Below are 21,511 nucleotides of genomic sequence, written 5' to 3' on the forward strand. Positions count from 1 at the left end.
ATGGTTAAAACTAACATGCTGAAGATATTGGGATATTACCTAAAGGAAAAAAAATTACTGACTATAATAAAAAGTCCTTCTCATGATTTTTAAAGTATTGCTCTACATAAACTTGGGACTCAATGGTAATATAGAGTTGTTTATTTGACACTGCTTCTTCACTCCTTTGGACATTGTTAAAAATATAACATTTATGGAAATAAAATATACCCTATGTAACATAATGAATTGCTACAAAGGATGCTGCTACATTGTTATACTGGACCTTAAATTGTTCAGCTTGCAAAATCATAAATTACAAGTCTTTAGTTCACTTGTTAAAAACTAAAGAGTACCACTGATTTCCTTGCATTTAGAAGTGAATTTATAGAAACCATTCACTGTCTCAATTTAAAGTAAAATTCAGAATGGGGGCTGGGCATGGTGGCTCATGCCTGTAATTCCAGCACTTTGGGAGGCTGAGGTGGGCAGATCACGAGATCAGGAGATTTAGACCATCCTGGCCAACATGGTGAAACCCCATCTCTACTAAAAATACAAAAACATTAGCTGGGCATGGTGGCGCATTCCTATAGTCCTAGCTACTCAGGAAGCTGACGCAGGATAACCACTTGAACCTGGGAGGCAGAGGTTGCAGTAAGCCGAGATTGTGTGTTGCCCTCCAGCCTGGTGACAGAGCGAGACTCTGTCTCAAAAAAAAAAAAAAAAAAAAAGAAAGAGAGAAATTCAGAATGGGATGGGATTCTGTGTATTCTATTTCCAAAACATAGTGAGATACAATTTTGGGACTTTTTGCAGGCTATAGTGAGGGCTCCAATTCAATTTCATAATCTTAAGTAACAATCTATAAAAAGGAAGGAAAACATTTTAAAAGGTACCAAAACAGTAAGTCGAGATACAAGGTACATGTTTTCTAGCAGATTGTGCCTTAAAAAATAGAAAAAGAAAAAAATGTTAATTTAAATTCACTTTTTATTCTTTCATAGATTTTAACAATTATACACAACTTTTAACATAAAGGTAGTGAAATCTCAAGGATAAGGAGGCAATATATATGGTCTCTTCTATTCGTTCTTCAGGATGGAAGGAAATCTCCAAAGGGTACCATGTGTGAGATTAACACTGGAAAAATACATATGAAACTTGTTTGACTGGCTCCACTTAGGACCAGGCACAGCACAATAAATATAGAACTGCATCATCTTTTTAAAAGGTCATCGTAATTTTAACACATTCTTACTAAAGAAACACATACTATCAGTGACCAATCTGAAATTCTGTAACAGGTGAAGGGAGACTTACAATGAATATCTAAGCATAGGCTCTCTAGCATCTTCACACTCATACATCAAAATTCTTAAAGGGAATAAGAATGATTTCAAATTCAAAACAGTAAAAAAACAAATTTGGTCAAGCTTTCTTCATCATACCATTCATTACTATCACAATCCTAGTTTGCTGGTAGGTTTAAGATAGGAATAGAAAGTTTTTGAAATCCTTTTAATTTCTACTAGTCTTAGGGCCTCTTGAGGGAGGCCACTGTGGAAGCAAACTGACCAAACAGCACCATTAAGTCTGTATCTCAACAAGCCACTGCATAATTTCTAACTGTCAATATTCTCAAAAGTTAAAACAAGTTGTATGGAAGAATACCTTTCCTCAATAGCAGGCCACTGTAAAAATATGTAATCTGCAAGGATTTAAACGAAAGTATCCTGAATTCTCTACTGATTGCTTCTTTCCTTAATAGACCAAGAGATAGGCATTCTCTAAAAATTTAAATAATAACATACTGAGCCATGAAATAAATCCTTTGTTTATACCATCACGATTTGGGAATTTGAGATTGTTAACCATGTTCACATGCCCTTTCCTCTTCCCAAAGAGGAAGCAACCATGCCAGCACTATTGGTCAGACTTAATGGGAAACTGTTGCTCTCAGAGCTGTTCTGCAATATGCAAACACACAAATTATTATTTTAAACACATACTTCAAAGACGGGATAAAATGATCTTTTTTTTCATGTGACCCAGATTCTGTTATCAGTAGATACAAAATTAATTTCATCCCTATTAGGATGGAAACTGGTATGTTGCTGTGGCCATACATATTCTGAGAAACCTCTTATGCCAGTGAACCAAAAACCATATGAAAGAAATTAGCATTTTCTAGGATTGGTCAACTGGTTGTTCAAAAATTCAACAAGCAAACAAACATGCAAACATGTGACATATGTCATTATTTTGTAAAAACATAATGCCACTCTGGCCCCAGGAATCACTACAGCCCGGCTGGTCCTTAAAGGTGCAAACAGCCTTTAACTGCTACTAAACATTTTCTCTGGCATTTTACTGCCCATCACACTTGCCACGTTATTCTCAGAAGCTTCGGCTTCCAAGACAGTTGAGGAAAATAAAGAGGGTGTAATGTTGATCAAGTTTTCAGTGATTGTTTTAAATGTAACTGTAAAAAGAATTTCCTAGTAATGAAGTACATAATAATCTTTGATACTAAATTTTTTCTAGCGAAATAAACTATGCTTTAATAAGACAATGTTGATCTAAGTTTGACCCCCTGACTCTTTTTTCTTCTTTTTTATAGCGTACTGTTTCATATATTGTGTGAGCCCCACAAATGCCTATTTTTAAAAGAGTATAGTTCCTGACCAGGCACGATAGCTCACACCTGCAATCCCAGCACTTTGGGAGGACAAGGAAGGTGGCTCACCTAAGGTCAGGAGTTCAAGACCAGCCTGATCAACACGGAGAAACCCCGTTTCTACTAAAAACACAAAATTAGCTGGGCCTGGTGGCGCATGCCTGTAATCCCAGCTACTTGGGAGGCTGAGGCGGGAGAATCACTTGAACCCAGGAGGTGAAGGTTGCAGTGAGCCAAAATCGCACCACTGCACTCCAGCCTGGGCAACGAGAGCAAAACTCCATCTCAAAAAGTAATAATAATAATAATAAAAGAGTACAGTTCCCAATAGTTTCCCACAAATACTCCTGATTTATATGGGGGGAAGCAATGCATAATTGAAACATCAATCATGTTTTTGAAAATTAAATATTTCCTGCAAAGCAATTCCTTTGCAAAATGGCAAGCTGTCAATGACCTCAACAGACACTGAGTTATTTCACAAAGTACCTGTTCAAAAGGTATAGAAATCTGGTCTTCCAATCCAAATTCACTGCAAAGAGAGTACATGCAGTAGTCCTGTTTACAATTTAATAGAGATGAGGAAAGGACACACCTAGGACAAAGAGGGTCATCACCCTACATACAAGTTTACAGTAGTGTAACTATTATACATATTTACTATGTTCACCACTTCAGACAAAGGAAGAGGGAGGCCCTTCACAACACTAGAACAAAGGAATGTTTGTTTTATATAAGACCTACCAAAAAAACAGGGAAACAAATGATAACACACATAGGCACTAGTCTCGAAGCTGCACAATAAAGAAGCAAAAGGTTTGAGATGAGAAATTTAGGAAAATATACACATAGGAGCTTGCTGAGGAAAAGGAAATCACAGTTCTAATCTTCAAGGCCTCTAATCTTCAAGGCTACGGAATGCATTCTGCATATCTTCAAGAAGTTGTGCGTAGTCGCTCTTGATCTTTGCCTCACCATCTTTGACTGGATCCTGAAAGAAGACATTACAAATTCAACTCACACTTGGAAAGTAATTTTCATTATGTATGGCAAGTTACTTTTTTTTTTTTGAGATAGAGTCTTGCTCTGCCGCCCAGGCTGGAGTGCAGTGACACACTGCAACCTCTGCCTCCCGGCTTCAAGTGATTCTCATGCCTCAGTCTCCCAAGTAGCTAAGTAGCTAGGATTACAGGCACCCACCATCATGCCTGGCAATTTTTTTTGTATTTTTAGTAGAGACAGGGTTTCACCATGTTGGCCAGGCTGGTCTTGAACTCCTGACCTCAAGTGATGATCCACTTGGTTCGGCCTCCCAAAGTGGTGGGATTACAGGTGTGAGTCACCACACCTGGCCCAAGTTACTTGTATTTTATATATTTTAAGTACTAGGTTTAGAGAGGGACATTGGTAAACCACAGGCAGGAGTTAAAACTATACTCATTTTCCCTTTTACTTAAGGTTACAAATCCAGCCAAAGAGAAAGAAAACAAAATTTAAATTTTGCGTTTTGCCTGATAGCCACATTCAATGACCAAAGCCTTTGTCCTCAACAGTGTGCACAACAGTGGGAAATTACACCACTTCATATATTAGATGCATATGACTCCACGCATGATAATCAGGAATTAATTTAATCAAAACAGAATTTGCTAAACATCTGGCAGTATCACACTAAGATGGAAAAGTAAAACTTAGGAAATAATGTTAAAATGCACCATTATTTAAAGTTCTTATGGAAAGCAACTTACTGAATAAGATGTATAAAAGAGACTTTAGCTGGGTGCAGTGGCTCACGCCTACAATCCCAGCACTTTGGGAGGCCGAGGAGGGTGGCTCACCTGAGGTCAGGAGTTCGAGACCAGCCTGATCAACACGGAGAAATCCCGTTTCTACTAAAAATGCCCATAATCCCAGCTACTCGGGAGGCTGAGGCTGGAGAATTACTTGAATTTGGGAGATGGCGGAGGTTGCAGTGAGCTGAGATCATGCCACTGCACTCCAGCCTGGAGACAGAGCAAGATTCTGTCTCAAAAAAACAAACAACAAAAAAAAAAAAAGAGAGAGACTTTAAAATGTTCCAGTTCTCTAACCCAATCATTCCTCTTCTGTGACTCCACACTAAGAAAATGCACAGAACCAACTACATACAACTACGTGGTCATCCACACCAATAACTGGAAATTTTCTAAGTGTCTTAGAAAAATATTACACTCCAGCCAAAAAGTAATGCTACAGAAGACTAATGACATTAAAAAATACCTGTGATGTTAATTTGATACAATAAGCATGTAAATAGAAATTATCATTACTGCAGGTATATATTTTTTTCATCCTCTCCCTATGAATATATTTTTTTGAGACAGTATTTGGAACAAGTTACATATGGAAGTTTTTTCACTCTATGCCATAAGTGTTTCTCCATGTCTTTGAATATTTGACAAAAATGGTAATGCCTTCATAATATCTATCTTATGGACACACCATAATGTACTGTTGGCTCTGCTCATTCTTGGGTGACACTTAAGAAATTTGGCCAGGCATAGTGGCTCATGCCTGTAATCCCAGCACTTTGGGAAGGCGAGGTGGGCAGATCACCTGAAGTCAGGAGTTTGAGACCAGCCTGGCCAACACAGCAAAACTCCATCTCTACTAAAAATATAAAAATTAGCTGGGTGTGGTGACATGCACCTGTAATCTCAGTGACTTGGGAGGCTGAGGCAGGGAGAATTGCTTGAACCTGGCAGGCAGAGGTTGCAGTGAGCTGGGATTGTGCCACTGTACTCCAGCCTGGATGATAGAAAAAAATTCTGGCCCCCCAAAAAAAAAAAAAAAAAGAAAGAAAGAAAAGAAAAGAAAAAGAAAAAAAGAAAGAAATTTAATAAACAACCTTGTATATCCATATCAAAATTCCAAAATTCTAATTACTTCCTTGGTTTATATATCTCAAGGTGAAATGACAAGACCAAAAAGGTGTAAATGTTTTTAAATTATAAATATAGTTAGTATCTATTTGTACAGGTTTACTTTCAATCTACGGTGCAAACACACACACACACAAAATACATATATTATTTTAAAATTTTTATATTACATATACATTCAGAGAATCATTCTCAGTAGGTGGTTAGTAAATATGCCTGGATGTCATTACAGAAATAAATACAATTCAACTGATCAAATATTAAAAAAAAAATCTTATACATCTGAGTTCTAAGTTCCTATTAATTTCATTTAATTATCTATTTTTATCTTGTGTACTTCCAAAAGAACAAAAGACCACTTAAAAGTTAAAACATGGCTGGGCACGGTGGCTCACACCTGTAATCCCAGCACATTGGGAGGCCAAGGCATGGGGATCACCTGAGGTCAGGAGTTCGAAACCAACCTGGACAACATGGTAAAACCCTGTCTCTACTAAAAATACAAAAATTAGCTGGGTGTGGTGGCAGGCGCCAATAATCCCAGCTACTTGGGAGGCTGAGGCAGGAGAACCACTTGAACCTGGGAAGTGGAGGTTGCCGTGAGCCAAGATCGTGCTACTGCAACTCCAGCCTGGGTGACAGAGCAAGATTCCATCTCAAAAAAAGAAAAAGTTAAAAAATGACATGCTGTACATGATATTTAAAAGAAGTAAACAGAGAAGATGTCATTTCAGAAGAACATGTGGGCTAGATGTTAACAGGCACTTGGAGTAAGGTAATTGTTGCTCAGCTACGAAGTAACCCCTAATTTGCCTGGCAGCTAAGACAAAAGAGAAAACATATCAGCATTTATTTTAGACGTGACAGACTAATTTTTTTTTTTTTTTTTTTGAGACTGGGTCTCACTCTGCCACCCAGGCTGGAGTGTAGTGGTGCAATCATGGAGCACTGCAGCCTCAACCTCAGCCTCCAAGGTAGCTGGGACTACAGGTGTGTGCCCCTATACCTGGCTAATCTTTTATATTTTTTGTAGAGACAGGATTTCAATGTGTTGCCCAGGCTGGTCTTGAATTCCTGGGCTCAAGTCGTCTTCCCGCCTCAGCCTCTGAAAGTGCTGGGATTACAGGCATGAGAGCCACTGTACCTGGCTGATATACTAATTTTTATCATTAGAATTCCTATTTGAATATAACTTTGAGGTCTCTACTGCTTTTACAAAACCTGAACATGTGTGAAAATGATAACTGCAAGTTTTATATCCCAGGTTTGGGACTCAAATAGCTAGAAAAATTAAAAAGATGCATTTCCAACTTTAAAAAGTTACAGCAGAAATAAAATATACCTTGAATTTCATGGAGGAAAGTTTATAGAGGATGTCTCCCATGTGCTCACGAATAATGGACCATGTGATTTTATTGTCACTCTGGGCAGTGGTTTCAACAGCTCTACGTGCCATATCATAAAATGCAATCATGTTGGACAGCATCCCTACTGTCTTGTAGAATGGGCAGAACCTAGAAAAAATGAAGGTCAACAAAATTAACAAAAATAAACTCCAAAACAGGTTCATACTTTATATAAAACTACCAGAGCATTAGTTTCTTTAGCTAAGTATGTAGATTGCTTATATTTATTAGACGATACATAAGAAATTAAAAAATAATAGTGAAAAGACCAACAACTACTTAACCAGAGTTTTTGGATAGAGATGTCTCAGGATATGTGATAGATGAAGATATATATTATTTTATTTATTTTAAGGGTAAATTTTAATTTTCTCTGTTAAAATCATCAAGCAGGAGAAACAATGAAACAGTATTGCTATAATCTAATGACTCTGAGGGTTTTTGGACAATGCAGTTAAATAAGTAACCCAAATGGTAAAATAACTGAGTTGTAAAGACTCCCTTGTGACAGTGGATTAGGTTTAATGAGTAATAGGAGAGCAGGAAACTGCAAATTCCTGAAGTTAGTAGTACCCTCTTTTTCCTTTGAGGGGAGTTACGTGCGCGCGCGCGCGCGCGCGTGCGTGCGTGTGTGTGTGTGTGTGTGTGTGTGTGTGTGTCTTTTTGTTTTTTTCCTTTTTGTGGAGAACGGGGTCTTGCTATATTGCTCAGACAGGTCTAGAACTCCTGGGCTCAAGCTATCCTCCCGCCTCTGCCTCCCTAAGAGCTGGGATTACAGGCGTGAGTCACAGTGCTCAGCAGCCTCTTTTTTCTTAATGTGTTCATATTCATTTGCCCATACTTTTAAGTAACAGACACATGAACAAATGTTCAACTTCAGTCACATACATCCTTACAACTTTTGGACACATTTAAACACATCTGCATACATAATTTCACACATACTCCTATTACACCTTTTCCAAAGAATTTTTCCCTTGTTGAGTTATCTTTGCGTAGGTGGTTCCTGGAAGCCTCATAAGCTCCCAATATAGCAGATTTCTGGGGCTTACTGATATACTGGCATATTTACTGCTTGCCCTACATTCTGGTAATCCTTCTATTGGCTCAGTTCCTTCTTCAGTCTTATATGGGGCCAAATATGATTTGAGGGAGAAAAGATAACCTGGCATGAAAGGGCTAAATTCTCAAAGTTTAAAAGAAACGAGAACTTTAAACAAGTCTTGGTAGTAGCATTGATAATAATGAGAAAAAAAAAAAAAGCACTGAGTAGGGGATGTAGCACTGTAACAGGGACCCTGGTAGAAAGTAAGCAATAGGACTCTTGGGAAGTGAGGCAGGAAAGCAGAATGTAATTATTTAGGAAAAGAGAAAAAGAAGCCAGGTGTGTTGGCTCATGCCTGTGAGTCCTAGCACTTTGGGAGGCTGAGGTGGGTATATTGCTTGAGCCTAGGAGTTGGAGACCAGCCTGGGGAACATGGCAAAACCCAGTCTCTACAAAAAAAAAAAACAAACATTAGCTGGGCATGATGGTGGGCACCTGCAGTCCTAGCTACTTAAGAGGCTGAGGTAGTAGAACTGTCAGGAAGCTGAGGCTGCAGTGAGCTGAGACTGCGCCACTGCAAATCTAGCTTGGGTAGCAGAGTGAGACCCTGTCTCAAAACAACAACATAAGAGAATAAAGGAGACATGGGCAGTGGAAAGAAATGAAGAAGGCTTCTGAAGGAGGGAATAATCCCCAGGCTCTGCACTAAGCCACAATTAAATCTAATTATAGATGAATGTATGAGTGAAAATACTGTCATAATTGGACAAATGAGCAAATCAAGACAGGGGACATATTAGATCATTAGATGTCTACTAAGAATACACAAACCAATCTATTAAGTCAGAGTGTATGAGCTTGTACGAGAATAAAATAAGGTTTTCAGTGTGTACTCCTTCACCAAAACACAATGGAAAATCCTCAAATAAAAAAAGGAAATCAATATAGCTTACCTGTCATAAGGAGTATATCCATTTTGTTGTAGGAAATCATCTTTGATAAGTTTTGCTACCTCCAGAGTGATTTTATCTGTTTCTGCTAAAGAAGCCTGGAAGAGAAAGAAGATATTTTTAGACAGTTACTCCGAAATGTAAGATCAATGGTGGCAATTAATTAACAAGTAGAAACTATATAATCCACACACAATCACCCATTGTTAATAAATTTACTTATAACTGCTTTTTGACTGATGTGCTTACCATCTTTTCCATTTTTAATTACATAGTGCAGTATTAGTATGTACATTCCCATTACTGTGAAACAGATCTCTAGAGCTTTTCCATCTTGCAAGTCTGAAACATTACCTCCATTAAACAGTAACTCCTTTCTCTCCTCTCAGCCCCTGGTAACCACTATTCTACTTTCTGTTTCTATGAATTTGACTATTTTAGGCACCTCATAAAAATGAAATTATACAGTATTTGTCCTTTTGTGACCAGCTTATTTCACTTAGCATAATGCCCTCAAGTTTCATCTGTACTGAAGCATGTGACAGGAGCTCCTTCCTTTTTTTTTTTGAGATGGAGTCTCGTTCTGTGGCCCAGGCTGCAATACAGTGGTGCCATCTCTGCTCACTGCAACCCCCCGGGTCCCAGTTCAAGCAATTCTCCTACCTCAGCCTCCCAAATAGCTGGGATTACAGGCATGAGCTACCATGTCCAGTTCATTTTTTGGTATTTTTTTAGTAGAGACAGGGTTTCACCATATTGGCCAGTCTGGTCTTGAACTCCTGATCTTGTGATCCACCCGCCTCAGCCTCCCAAAGTGCTGGGATTACAGGCGTGAGCCACCGCGCCCAGCAGGAGCTCCTTCCTTTTTAAGGCTGAACAATATCTTATTGCATGTATATACACATTTTGTTTATGCATTCATCCACAGAAGGACATTGGGCTGCTTCCACTTCCTGGCTATTGTGAACAGTGCTGTTAAGAACATGGGTCCGGGTGTGGTGGCTAATGCTGGTAATTCCAGCACTTTGGGAAGCTGAGGTGGGAGGATTGCTTGAGCTCAGGAACGCGAGGCCAGCTTGGGCAACATAGTGAAAACCTGTTTCTACTAAAAATATAAAAATTAGCCAGGCGTGGTGGCAGGCGCATGTAGTCCTAGCTACTTGGGAGGCTGAGGTGGGAGGATTGCTTGAGCCTGGGAGGTAGATGGAGATTGCAGTGAGCTGCACTACAGCCTGGGTGACAGAGCAAGACCTTGTCTCAAAAAAACAAAAAACAAAAAACCAACAAACAAACATGGGTGGCAAAAAGCTTGATGTTCTTTTCTTGAAGTACCTCTTCACATCATAGCTTGCTATCTTAATTATTTAAATTCTCAGTCTTAGGTTTGTTTCACAAAAATCTATATAGCTCATAGATAGTTGAATTTTAGAAACATTACACGGTATTTAGAACTATGAAGTACAGTAAGTATGTATTAATCTATGTCTGAGTGCTATTTTACTAGTATAGCTAAGTTACAGAGCTTCGCCCTTTAAATATTACTACCTCAAAAGTCCTAACTTTTACAATCGCCCTAGCAGCCTTGAGAGATAATGTTAGGTTGCTAGGATCACTAACGGGTAAAGATTTCTTGGGAGTGGAAAATGGACAAGCCCAGTGAGTTAACTGCATTCTTGTATTATTTATGTGTGCTAAGCTCCTTAGGTAAGGATCAGGTCTCCAGTTTTTCTTTTTAAAATCCCTTTTATCTCTAGTCCTCTCTTCAACCACAGGTAAATATTAAATAATGTTTTATGTGTATCCTTTTATATATAAATTCATGTAAAATGTGTATTATATTTTGTGCAAGTGTCTTTAATTATGCAAAGCATTCTTACTTCTGTCTTTGGTTTGGTACTTTGTTTTGACCCACCCATGCTGCTGTGTATCACATGGTCTGCTGCTTCCAGCTCTGGTATATTTCATCCTTTGTGGGGTGTACCTTCCCTGTTTTACCTTCCATCTTTTGTTTGCAGTAGAGGACATTCAGATTTCCTCTAATTCTCCATCACCACAAACATTCACTTAAGGACCAGTTTGAGAATTTCTTTGGAGATAAATATCCAGAAACAGATATGCTAGGTCTGAGGTATGTAAACAAGTCCTATCAGACTGCTCTCCACAATGGCAGCACCAGACAATCCACCCACCTAAGAATACACCAGTTCCTCCGACCCCACAACACCTGGCAATATTTAACATTCTAACTAGTATAATGTGATGTTCTCAGTGTTCTTCAAGCAATTCTCCACAGGCCTGTTAATCTTTTGGGATTCCTTTTCTATAATCAGTTTGTTCTTTCTTTTGGCCACATTTCTGTTGAAGTTCCAGTCTTCTTGTTAACTTACAGGAGATCTTTGTAGATTTTACACATTAGTCCATCAGCTTTTTCTTTCCTAAATTTTTTAAAAAGTATTTTTAAAATTAAAAATTTTTCTAAACATTTTAATCTTGTTGTTTATGTATTTTTAAAAATAGAGACAGGGTCTCACTCTGTTACCCAGGATGGAGTGCAGCGGCACAGTCTCCTTTCACTGTAGTCTCAACCTCCTGAGCTCAAGTGATCCCCCCACCTCAGCTTTGCAAGTAGCTGTGACTACAGGCGCACACCACCACACCCAGCTAATTTTATATATTCCCCAAAGACCTTAGAGAGACAAGGTCTTGCCATGTTGCCCAGGCTGGTCTTGAACTCCTGGAGTCAAGCCATCCACTTGCCTCAGCCTCCCAAAGTGCTGGGATTACAGGTGTGAGTCACAATGCCCAGCCAGTCCATCAGTTTTAGATGTCACAAACTTCCTCTCCTAATGTCACTGGTCTGTTACATTTATCCATGGTGGGCCTTTGCTAAACAAAAGTCCTTACACTTTATGTAATCAAAAAACTCTTTTTTTTTGTTTTGTTTTAAGGCTAATGTTAAGGGGTTTATTTAAGAAGTCCTTTTCCAACTCTAGATCACAAAGATATTCTCTTAATATTTGTTTTCTTTTTTTTTTTTTTTTAGACAGAGTTTCACTCATGTTACCCAGGCTGGAGTGCAATGGCGCGATCTCGGCTCACCGCAACCTCCGCCTCCTGGGTTCAGGCAATTCTCCTGCCTCAGCCTCCTGAGTCGCTGGGACTACAGGCACGCACCACCATGCCCAGCTAATTTTTTGTATTTTTAGTAGAGACGGGGTTTCACCATGTTGACCAGGATGGTCTCGATCTCTTGACCTGGTGATCCACCCGCCTCGGCCTCCCAAAGTGCTGGGATTACAGGCTTGAGCCACCGTGCCCGGCTTAATATTTGTTTTCTATTAATCTGAAAGTCTTAACCTTTCCCACGTAAATTGTGAATCCATCTGAATTCTAACTTTGTACGTGGAATTAGAAAACAATTCAAATTTGTTTTCCTGCAAATAATAAAGTTTTCTATCACAGACTGAAACAATCTGTCCTCTCCTCACTTGATTTAAGGTACCATCTTTGCAATATCAATGGTTTATACCATCACAAGTCTATCTCTGTTCTGTTCCACTGGCCTATTGGTTTGCTATTTTACCAATACCATTGTTTTTATTACTAGGGTTTTGTATTTCCCCTTATCCAATAGGGGAAAAACTCTCACTTTACTATTCTTTTTCTTTTCTTAAGTCAGCGTTTTGCTCTATTGCCCAGGCTGGAGTGCTGCAACCTCTGCCTCCTGAGTTCAAGCGATTCTCCTGCCTCAGCCTGCCAAGTAGTTGGGACTACAGGCACCCCTCACCACGCCAGCTAAGTTTTGTATTTTTAGTAAAGACAGGGTTTTGCCATATTGGCCAGGCTGGTCTCAAACTCCTGACCTTATGATCCGCTGGCCTCAGTCTCCCAAAGTGCTGGGATTACAGGCTTGAGCTGCCGAGCCCAGTCGGTTTTTGTTTTTTTGAGACGGAGTTTTGCTCTTACTGCCCAGGCCGGAGTGCAATGACATGATCTCAGTTCACTGCAACTTCCATCTCCCAGGTTCAAGCGATCCTCCTGCCTCAGCCTCCTGAGTAGCTGAGATTACAGGTGCACACCACCAGGCCCAGCTGATTTTTTTATTTTTTGTATTTTTAGTAGAGACAGAGTTTTACCATGTTAGCCAGGATACTCTTGATCTCTTGACCTCGTGATCTGCCTGCCTTGGCCTTCCAAAGCACTGGGATTACAGGTGTGAGCCACCACCTGGCCCCTACTTTACTATTCTTATTTAGGGTGGTGAATCTTTGTGAAGTCAAATGAATTTTAGATTGGTGTTACACGGAATTTACAGATTAAAGAGAAGTGGCATCTCTTTTTTTTTTTTTTTTTTTAGATGGAGTTTTTTACTCTGTCATCCAGGCTGGAGTGCAGAGGCGCAATCTTGGCTCACTGCAACCTCCACCTCCCAGGTTCAAGCAATTCTCCTACCTCAGCCTCCCATGTAGCTGGGATTAAAGGCATGTGCCACCATGCCTGGCTAATTTTTTTGTATTTTTAGTAGAGACAGGGTTTCACCATGCTGGCCAGGCCAGTCTTGAACTCCTGACCTCATGATCTGCCTGCCTCGGCCTTCCAAAGTGCTGGGATTACAGGCATGAGCCACCGTGCCTGGCCAAGAAGTGGCATCTTTCTAATAAGTCATTCCATCCAAGAGCATGGACTGTTTTTGTTTTTAGATCATCTTCTGTTTCATTTGTTAGTTTAAAAGTGGTTTTCATAGCAGAAATATGTATTTCTGGCTAGTTCCTACACTCTAGTTTTTGTTGCTATTGTGAGCATCTTATTTTTACTTTTATTTTCTAGTTGGTATTGCTAGTGTACAGAAATTCTCAATTTGTGTTTATCTTGAATCAGAACCCCCCAGTGAACTCTTTATTATTTCTGTTTCTGTTAATTGTTAAATTTCTAGTATATCAGCATATTATCTACAAACAATGACATTGTTATCTCTTTCTTTATAACTTTTCCTTTTTATCTTCTTACATCATTGGTTATGATCTCTGGTATTCGACTGAACACAGTCATAAGATTAGGCATTCTTGTCTTAATCCTAATTTTTAAATGAAATGCATCTGAAATTTATCCATTAAGTAAAGTGGTTTCCCTAGGTCTTATTATATTACTTTTTACACATTAAGGAAGTTCCCTTCTATTTCTTGTTTGCTAAGATGTTTCTAAAAATTGTAACAAACTTCAAATATTTTTCCACATTGACTGAGATATCCATTTTCCATTATATTATTACATTAGTGAATCACAGTAGATTTTCTGTGTCTAATATGGACATTCCTGAGATAAAATTTACTTGCTCATTATGAATTATTTTATTGTCTTTAATATCCTACTGGACCTTGTACACCAATATTTAATATTTTATTAAGTATCTACATTGATACCTACATTTTATACCTACATTCATCAACAATATTAGCCTATAGTTTTCCTTTCTTGTATTGTCTTTATCTGATTTTGCAGTTCTTCTGTTTCTTGCTTCTCATATTGGGCAGCATATTCTATAAATAATAAGTAGTAATACATGCTAGAATGTTAGCTATCTCCAAACATTAACCTTTGTTGGAATAAATTAGGAAGTGACTTTATAACATATAATAAAAAGAATACAACCAGACAGAGGACTCTGAGTACTAACTAGCATTGCATACTATCTGAGAAGTCTTTTCATTCTGGCATTTAATTTGTCTAAATTTAATTACACCATCTTTCTTGAAGCATCAAGATACAGACACAGGAAAGTAAGTCACTCGTTTAAGGTCCCATAGCTAATTATTGGAGGAACTAGAAGCCAATCCTTCTGATACCTAGCCCTAACATTGCTACAAAAATGCATGTTAACAAATCCTAACTCTACCACCTCTAAGTTGGTTGGTGATGGGTATATTCCATTTCAAGATAAAAGTAAATCAAGTCTTTCTTTCTCACCTACAATATATCCAAGGACCATGCTAAGTACTATAAAGAATAAAAAATTTCAATTAAAAATATTTAATAAATATTATTTTGCTAGGCAAGAATCTGCAATATCCAAGGCTCTATCTGTCCTTGTAACACTGCAGTGTAACCCACCGATCTATCTTCCATGGAATTTAACAACTCACCTTTCCCACAAGCTGTACAATTTCTGCCAGGTCTTCTTCTTCCTGCAGAATTTCCTTAGCTTTGGTCCTCAGAGGAACAAACTCTGTGAAGTGTTTGTCATAGTACTCATCCAAGGCACGCATATACTTGCTGTAGCTGATGAGCCAATTGACAGAGGGGAAATGCTTACGCTGAGCTAGTTTCTTATCTAAGCCCCAGAACACCTGATTAAAAAAACAACAAAAACAACAGTAATTTTTCTTAAAAAACAAAGGTAGAAAAAAAATACTAAAGCATATTTGTCCTAACTATGCAACTCTTTTTTCTTTTTTTTGAGACAGAGTCTGGCTCTGTCACTCAGGCTGGAGTGCAGTGGCATGATCTCAGCTCACTGCAACCTCTACCTCCCACATTCAAATGAATCTCCTTCCTCAGCCTCCCGAGTAGTTAGGACTACAGGCATGAGCCATCAAGCCCAGCTAATTTTTGCATTTTTGGTAGAGATAGGGTTTCATCATGTTGGCCAGGCTGGTCTCGAACTCCTGACCTCATGTGATCTGCCCACCTCGGCCTCCCAAATTGCTAGGATTACAGGCATCAGCCACCACGCTGGCCCCTAAATATGCAATTCTATAATTCATTGGTCAAATCATACATCTTTTTAGTATATACTAAGTATCACTGAAACAGAATAAAACTTGCAGAAAATGACAATAATGTATTCCTTTCATTTTCAAGGTGGGTAATATCTACAAATCGAATTTAAAATTTACCTGAACTTTCTTAATAGGGTATCAAATCAGATAGCAAAAAGAAAAATTAATTGACTCTTTGGAAGATTATTACAGTACAATAAATAGATGAACCAGAACAGGTTTATGTAGATGGAATACACACTTTACTTTGATTAAAAACCTCTAACTGGCTGGGCGTGGTGGCTCATACCTGTAATCTCAGCATTTTGGGAGGCTGAGGCAGGCGGATCACCTGAGGTCAGGGGTTTGAGACCAGCCTGGCCAACACGGTGAAATCCCGTCTCTACTGAAAATGCAAAAATTAGCTGAGTGTGATGGTGCACACCTGTAATCCCAGCTACTCAGGAGGCTGAGGAAGGAGAATTGCTTGAACCCAGGAGGTGGAGGTTGCAGTGAGCCCACATCTCGACACTGTACTACAGCCTGCACGATGGGAGCGAGACTCCATCTCAAAAAAATAAACCGCTAACTCTTCTGGGCCAGGCATGTGGCTCAGGCCTGTAATCCCAGCACTTTGGGAGGCGGAGGCGGGTGAATCACGTGAGGTCAAAAGTCGAGACCAGCCTGGCCAACATAGTGAAACCCTGCCTCTACTAAAAATTCAGTTCCCTATCATTCACAGAGCCAATCCAGTAACATCTGACAGTGATTTTTGTAAGGGCAAAAATTCACAGATATTCCATGCATTCCCAACTCTGTTCCCTCTTTCCCCATAATTTAAAACACAAAATTTTAGCAAGTGTTAAAGAGCTTGAGTGTTGTAAATTTAGCCTCTGCCACTTCCTTTTATCTGATACTGTCAGAAACACAGGTAAATATTCTGTTTTTCCCACATGAATAACACAAATATGTCAACTTTTTTTTTTTTTTTTAACTATAGCTCTGATTTATACACATTTTTTGTTTGGGCTAACTAGCTATCCACTAAAATTCATGTTTTGTCACTGGGAAGCAAATGCCTAGACAGAAACTGCATTTTCCAGCCTTACTTTCACGTGGTTGTGGTAGCTAATAGAATGAGTACAGTCAATGTGTCACTTTTGAATCCAAGGTTCAAAATAGGTGGATATGCCTTCTCCACAGTTTTCCCTTGTGTCAGCTAGATGCAGATGATCACCAGGCTAGGTGACAGTGGAGTCACAAGATGGAAGGAATCCTGGACTCTGAATTATTACTAAACACAAGAGAGCCTTGGACCATACTATGAAGAGAAATAACTTCTGGGTATTACACATTTTTGGGCCTCTTTGTTTCTATAACTAGGGTTACTATGACTAAAATATCATAGTATTACTCTAATACTAATAAAACTTTTGCTACCTGAATATATTTTCCACTTATATATTATTAAGTTTATTATAAATCCTACATAAACAGCTAAGAAAAAAACAGACAGTAATAAAGGCTCTCAGAGTTAAGAGTGTTCCTAAAACGAACTTTACCATTGCCTATCCTTTAGAGAGTAAATTAAATACTTTATAATGATTACATTAGATTGTATTAGAATAGCAGGGTCTGTGGAGAGGAGGAAAGACTTGGAAGTTGACTACACTAGGGAAAGACATACCTGAACGATACCAAGAGTAGCAGATGTAACTGGATCAGAAAAATCACCACCAGGTGGAGAAACTCTAAATTTAAAAAAAAAAGCAAAAAACGGTCATTACAAAAAAAATGCAGTCATTAGAAATGCTTATAAAAAATAAAATATAAATGTTAAATTTTTTTGAAAGTCAATTTTAAAGTAAAAACTTTTTAGTGTAAATAACTTTAGAAATGACCTTTGGAAAGAAAATCTTACCTAAGAATCTTAAAAGCCAGTATTTAAGTTGTAAACAAGAATGAAAACTACAGAACACCTTCTAGTATGAGACATGAATACATATTTTATTATAATCAATTTTATTATTCTAATCAAATAGATGAAGCAAGAAGGAAAAGCCCCAGGAAAAAAGTATAGCTTTATGTAGTAATCATGAATCTTCATTTTGTTTTTACTATGATGCAATCCCACCCTAATATGTCTATAATTTTCTAAATTACAAAAATTAAACAAATATTGAAATTAAACATATAAATATATAAATTAAAGTCAAACCTATGGAACCAAAATATGTAGAAATTGCCTAAACATGTACATCTTCAAAGAGCTCCTAAGGTGACTCTGGAGTGCAACCCTCCTTAAGAACCGTTGCTCCCAGTGGGAGCTAAATATTCTCTCTTTAAAATATGTGACTTTTTTCTCTCTTTGATACATCTGTGACTTTTTTCTTTTCCAAAGTAAATAGTTTGTTTGCTTACGCTCCTACAATGCTGACACTCCCTTCTCTTTCAGGATTTCCAAGACATTTCACCCTGCCTGCTCTTTCATAAAAAGAGGCCAGACGGGCACCAAGATAGGCTGGATATCCGCTATCTGAAAAAGGAAAATACATTTTAAAAGAGAGTTTCTAAGCCAGTCCCGAAAATCCTATCAGCCTTGTTTACATGATAAGCAATAAACAGGCTTACCTGCAGGCATTTCAGCTAAACGACCAGAGATTTCTCTAAGGGCCTCAGCCCATCTAGAGGTAGAGTCAGCCATCATACTGACATGATAGCCCATGTCACGGAAGTACTCTGACAGTGTGATTCCTAAATTGGGAAGAATATTATTATAAGTTACAATGTTAGCATACAAAATCCTGGTTTTTTCCACCCTTAAGAAAACTTTAAAGCAATAAGTACACAAAGTAGATTGCTAGCTGCTCCCTCAAATCTGCTTTTTCTTCTTCTGGGCACATACTGAACTATGCTTCCTAGTATCCTGTGCACTTTGATATGGCCAGGTAACTGATCTCTGGCTAACAAAATTCAAGTCAAAATAATGTGTTCTACGGCCAGACAAGTCACATGCTCTTACATGCTCTTTCATGCTCTTTCTTCCTTCTGGCCTGCTGAAATGCAGAGAACTCCCAGTAGTCCTGGAAGCCATGTGTTGAAAATGGTAGAGCTCATTTCAGCCTGGATTGCAGCCCAGAATGACAGAGCAAAGAGTCCCCTGAACACTTGAAATAAACATCTATTATATTGAGCAAATATACAATTGGAATTATTTGATGCCATAGCCTAGCTTACCCTAATATTTTTAGAAAGCAGGAAATGATTTTCTCCATTCTTTATTGAAATAATTAAGTCTGAAATTAATTTTCAAATGTAGCTTCTCTCTCTATATCACATATACATACGGAAACATGCATGCATCCAAAAATAGCCCTTAACTAATCAGCCTGGGTGGTTACTTTTCAAAAGTGACAAATGTTATTAAAATGAGTAATATCTCAATTATCCAGATTATTCTGCTATGCAGATCAGGTCCTATCCTGTAAATTTAGACAGTAAACCACTTATAAGCAGATAATATACAGAAACAAGTCTTGGGTTCTAGTTTCTATTCTGTCATTAACCTTAGCAAAATAACTTGATTTCCCAGTGTGGTTTCCTAACCAATTAAAAATGGAATAACGCTGCCTGCCATATATACTTCTATATAGCAGATTAAGTGAAATACCTTAAATAAATATCATTTTAAAAGTACAAAGTGCTAGAAAACTCTAAGATATTATGAAAAATGTATTGTTATATTATAAAAGTTCCAAAAGCTAATGCCATGGCTTATTTTACTAGTAAAGAAACAGAGGTTTATATAAGTAAAATTAACATAATTAATGGAAAATTTAGCACTTTACTATTTATCATATTGTATCTTTCAGAATAAAAAATACTGACTGTTGTGGCATTCATAAAATGGTCCCATGAAGAAAGTCTTTAAGAAACATTATCGGCTGGTCCGATGGTAGTGGGTTATTAGAACTTAACATTAGTGTCACTAAAGTTGGTATACAACCCCCCACTGCTAAATTTGACTGGCTTAAAAAAAAAAAAAGAAACATTATCAATATTAAGGCTTCAACAACACAATAATTATTACATATTCCAATCTAATGGTAAGAACAGATCCTTTCTTATACAAGCATGCTGTGTTTTAAACCTGTGATGAAATGTCACAGATACTTGTGATAATTAGAAATAAATGGCAGAAAAGACAAATACACATTAGTAAGTGAGAATTCTCTGACAGACCTACAGGTATCAGTGCCTACAATAAAAATATGCCTCAGACAAAATCAAGAAACAAACAAACTGGGACATATTTGCAACTCACGACAGATAAAGGATGCATTCATTCATTAATCAAAGAGTTTCTGGCCAGGTGCAGTGGCTCATGCCTGTAATCCCAGCACTTTGGGAGGCCAAGGTGGGTGGATCCCCTGAGGTCAGGAGTTTGAGACCAGCCTGGCCAACATGGTGAAACCCTGTCTCTACTAAAAATACAAAAATTAGACAGGTGTGGTGGTGGTGCATGCCTGTAATCCCAGCTACTCGGGAGGCTGAGGCTGGATAATTGCTTGAACGCAGGCAGGAGGCAGAGGCTGCAGTGAGCCGAGATCGTACCATTGCACTCCAGCCTGGGTGAATGAGTGAGACTTTGTCTCAAAAACAAACAAACAAACAAACAAACAAAAAAGAGCTTTTAGAAATCAGTATGAAAAACAACTATCATCCAAAAGGAAAATGAACACAAGGCAGTTTTTAAACGGTTCATACACACAGGAAAGATGTTAGTTCATTGTTAAATACAGATTTAACAGGTAGCTACTAAAGCAAGAATAGTTAAAATTTCAATTGTCAAATCTAGGTGCCAGGTACACAGTATTCACTGTAATACTCTTTGAACTTTTCCGTATGGTTGATAATTATCATAAGAACATGTTGAAAAAACTAGCATTGGTGAAGATGTTAAGAAGCAGAAACTCTTGTCTACTGTTAGCCCTTTTGAAGGGCAATCAGAATGTAAAATCACCATTAACAGCTGTATTGGCAGGGATTTTACTTCTAAGAAATTACCCTAAGAAATGTGAAAAGAGGCCATGCATGGTGGCTCATGCCTGTAATCCCAGATCTTTGGGATCCCAAGGCAGGATGATCTCTTGAGGCTACGAGTTGCCCATCCTGGGCAACATGATGAGACCCATCCCTACAGAAAATAAAAAAATTAGCCAGGCATGGTGGCTCATGTATGTAGCCTCAGCTAGTTGGGAGGCTGAGATGAGAGGATCCCCTGAGACCACAAGGTCAAGGCTACAGTGAGCCATGAGCATGCCACTGCACTCCAGCCTGGGTGATAGAGCAAGACCCTGTCTCTAAGGAAAAACAACATGCAAAGAAACATGCATGCAAAACACACAAACAATGTAAGAATATATGTATAAGGATATTTTAGTGCTGCCTATCACAAACACGGATAAAGAATCCAATAGTCCAACAAAAAGATGCCAGTTAAATTATGATATATCCATACAAAGGGATACTGTGCAGCCAGCCATTTAAAAGAATAAGGTAGCTTTCTATGTCACTGTCTCTTTCTCATAAAAGTTACCACCAGGCCGGGCGCAGTGGCTCAAGCCTGTAATCCCAGCAATTTGGGAGGCCGAGGAGGGTGGATCACGAGGTCAAGAGATCGAGACCATCCTGGTCAACATGGTGAAACCCTGTCTCTACTAAAAATACAAAAAATTAGCTGGGCATGGTGGCGTGTGCCTGTAATCCCAGCTA

The 21,511-nt window shown here is 38.4% G+C and overlaps 1 protein-coding gene across 1 annotated transcript in view; it reads right to left on the reverse strand.

Moving 5' to 3' along the window:
• Positions 1–954: 954 nt before the first annotated feature.
• The window catches only part of ATP6V1A (ATPase H+ transporting V1 subunit A), a 63,645-nt gene continuing 43,088 nt past the window's right edge, over positions 955–21,511 (reverse strand). The window contains exons 8-14 of the mRNA XM_037745461.1: positions 18,368–18,594; positions 18,158–18,272; positions 17,424–17,487; positions 15,122–15,325; positions 8,985–9,079; positions 6,923–7,094; positions 955–3,650 (exon numbers count right to left, since the gene is read on the reverse strand). Coding sequence (XP_037601389.1) covers positions 3,558–3,650; positions 6,923–7,094; positions 8,985–9,079; positions 15,122–15,325; positions 17,424–17,487; positions 18,158–18,272; positions 18,368–18,594 — 970 coding nt within the window. The 3' untranslated portion in view covers positions 955–3,557. The remainder of the gene's footprint in view (positions 3,651–6,922; positions 7,095–8,984; positions 9,080–15,121; positions 15,326–17,423; positions 17,488–18,157; positions 18,273–18,367; positions 18,595–21,511) is intronic.

Source organism: Cebus imitator, unplaced genomic scaffold (assembly GCF_001604975.1).
Source record: "Cebus imitator isolate Cc_AM_T3 unplaced genomic scaffold, Cebus_imitator-1.0 Scaffold201, whole genome shotgun sequence".
Classification (NCBI taxonomy): Eukaryota; Metazoa; Chordata; class Mammalia; order Primates; family Cebidae; genus Cebus; species Cebus imitator.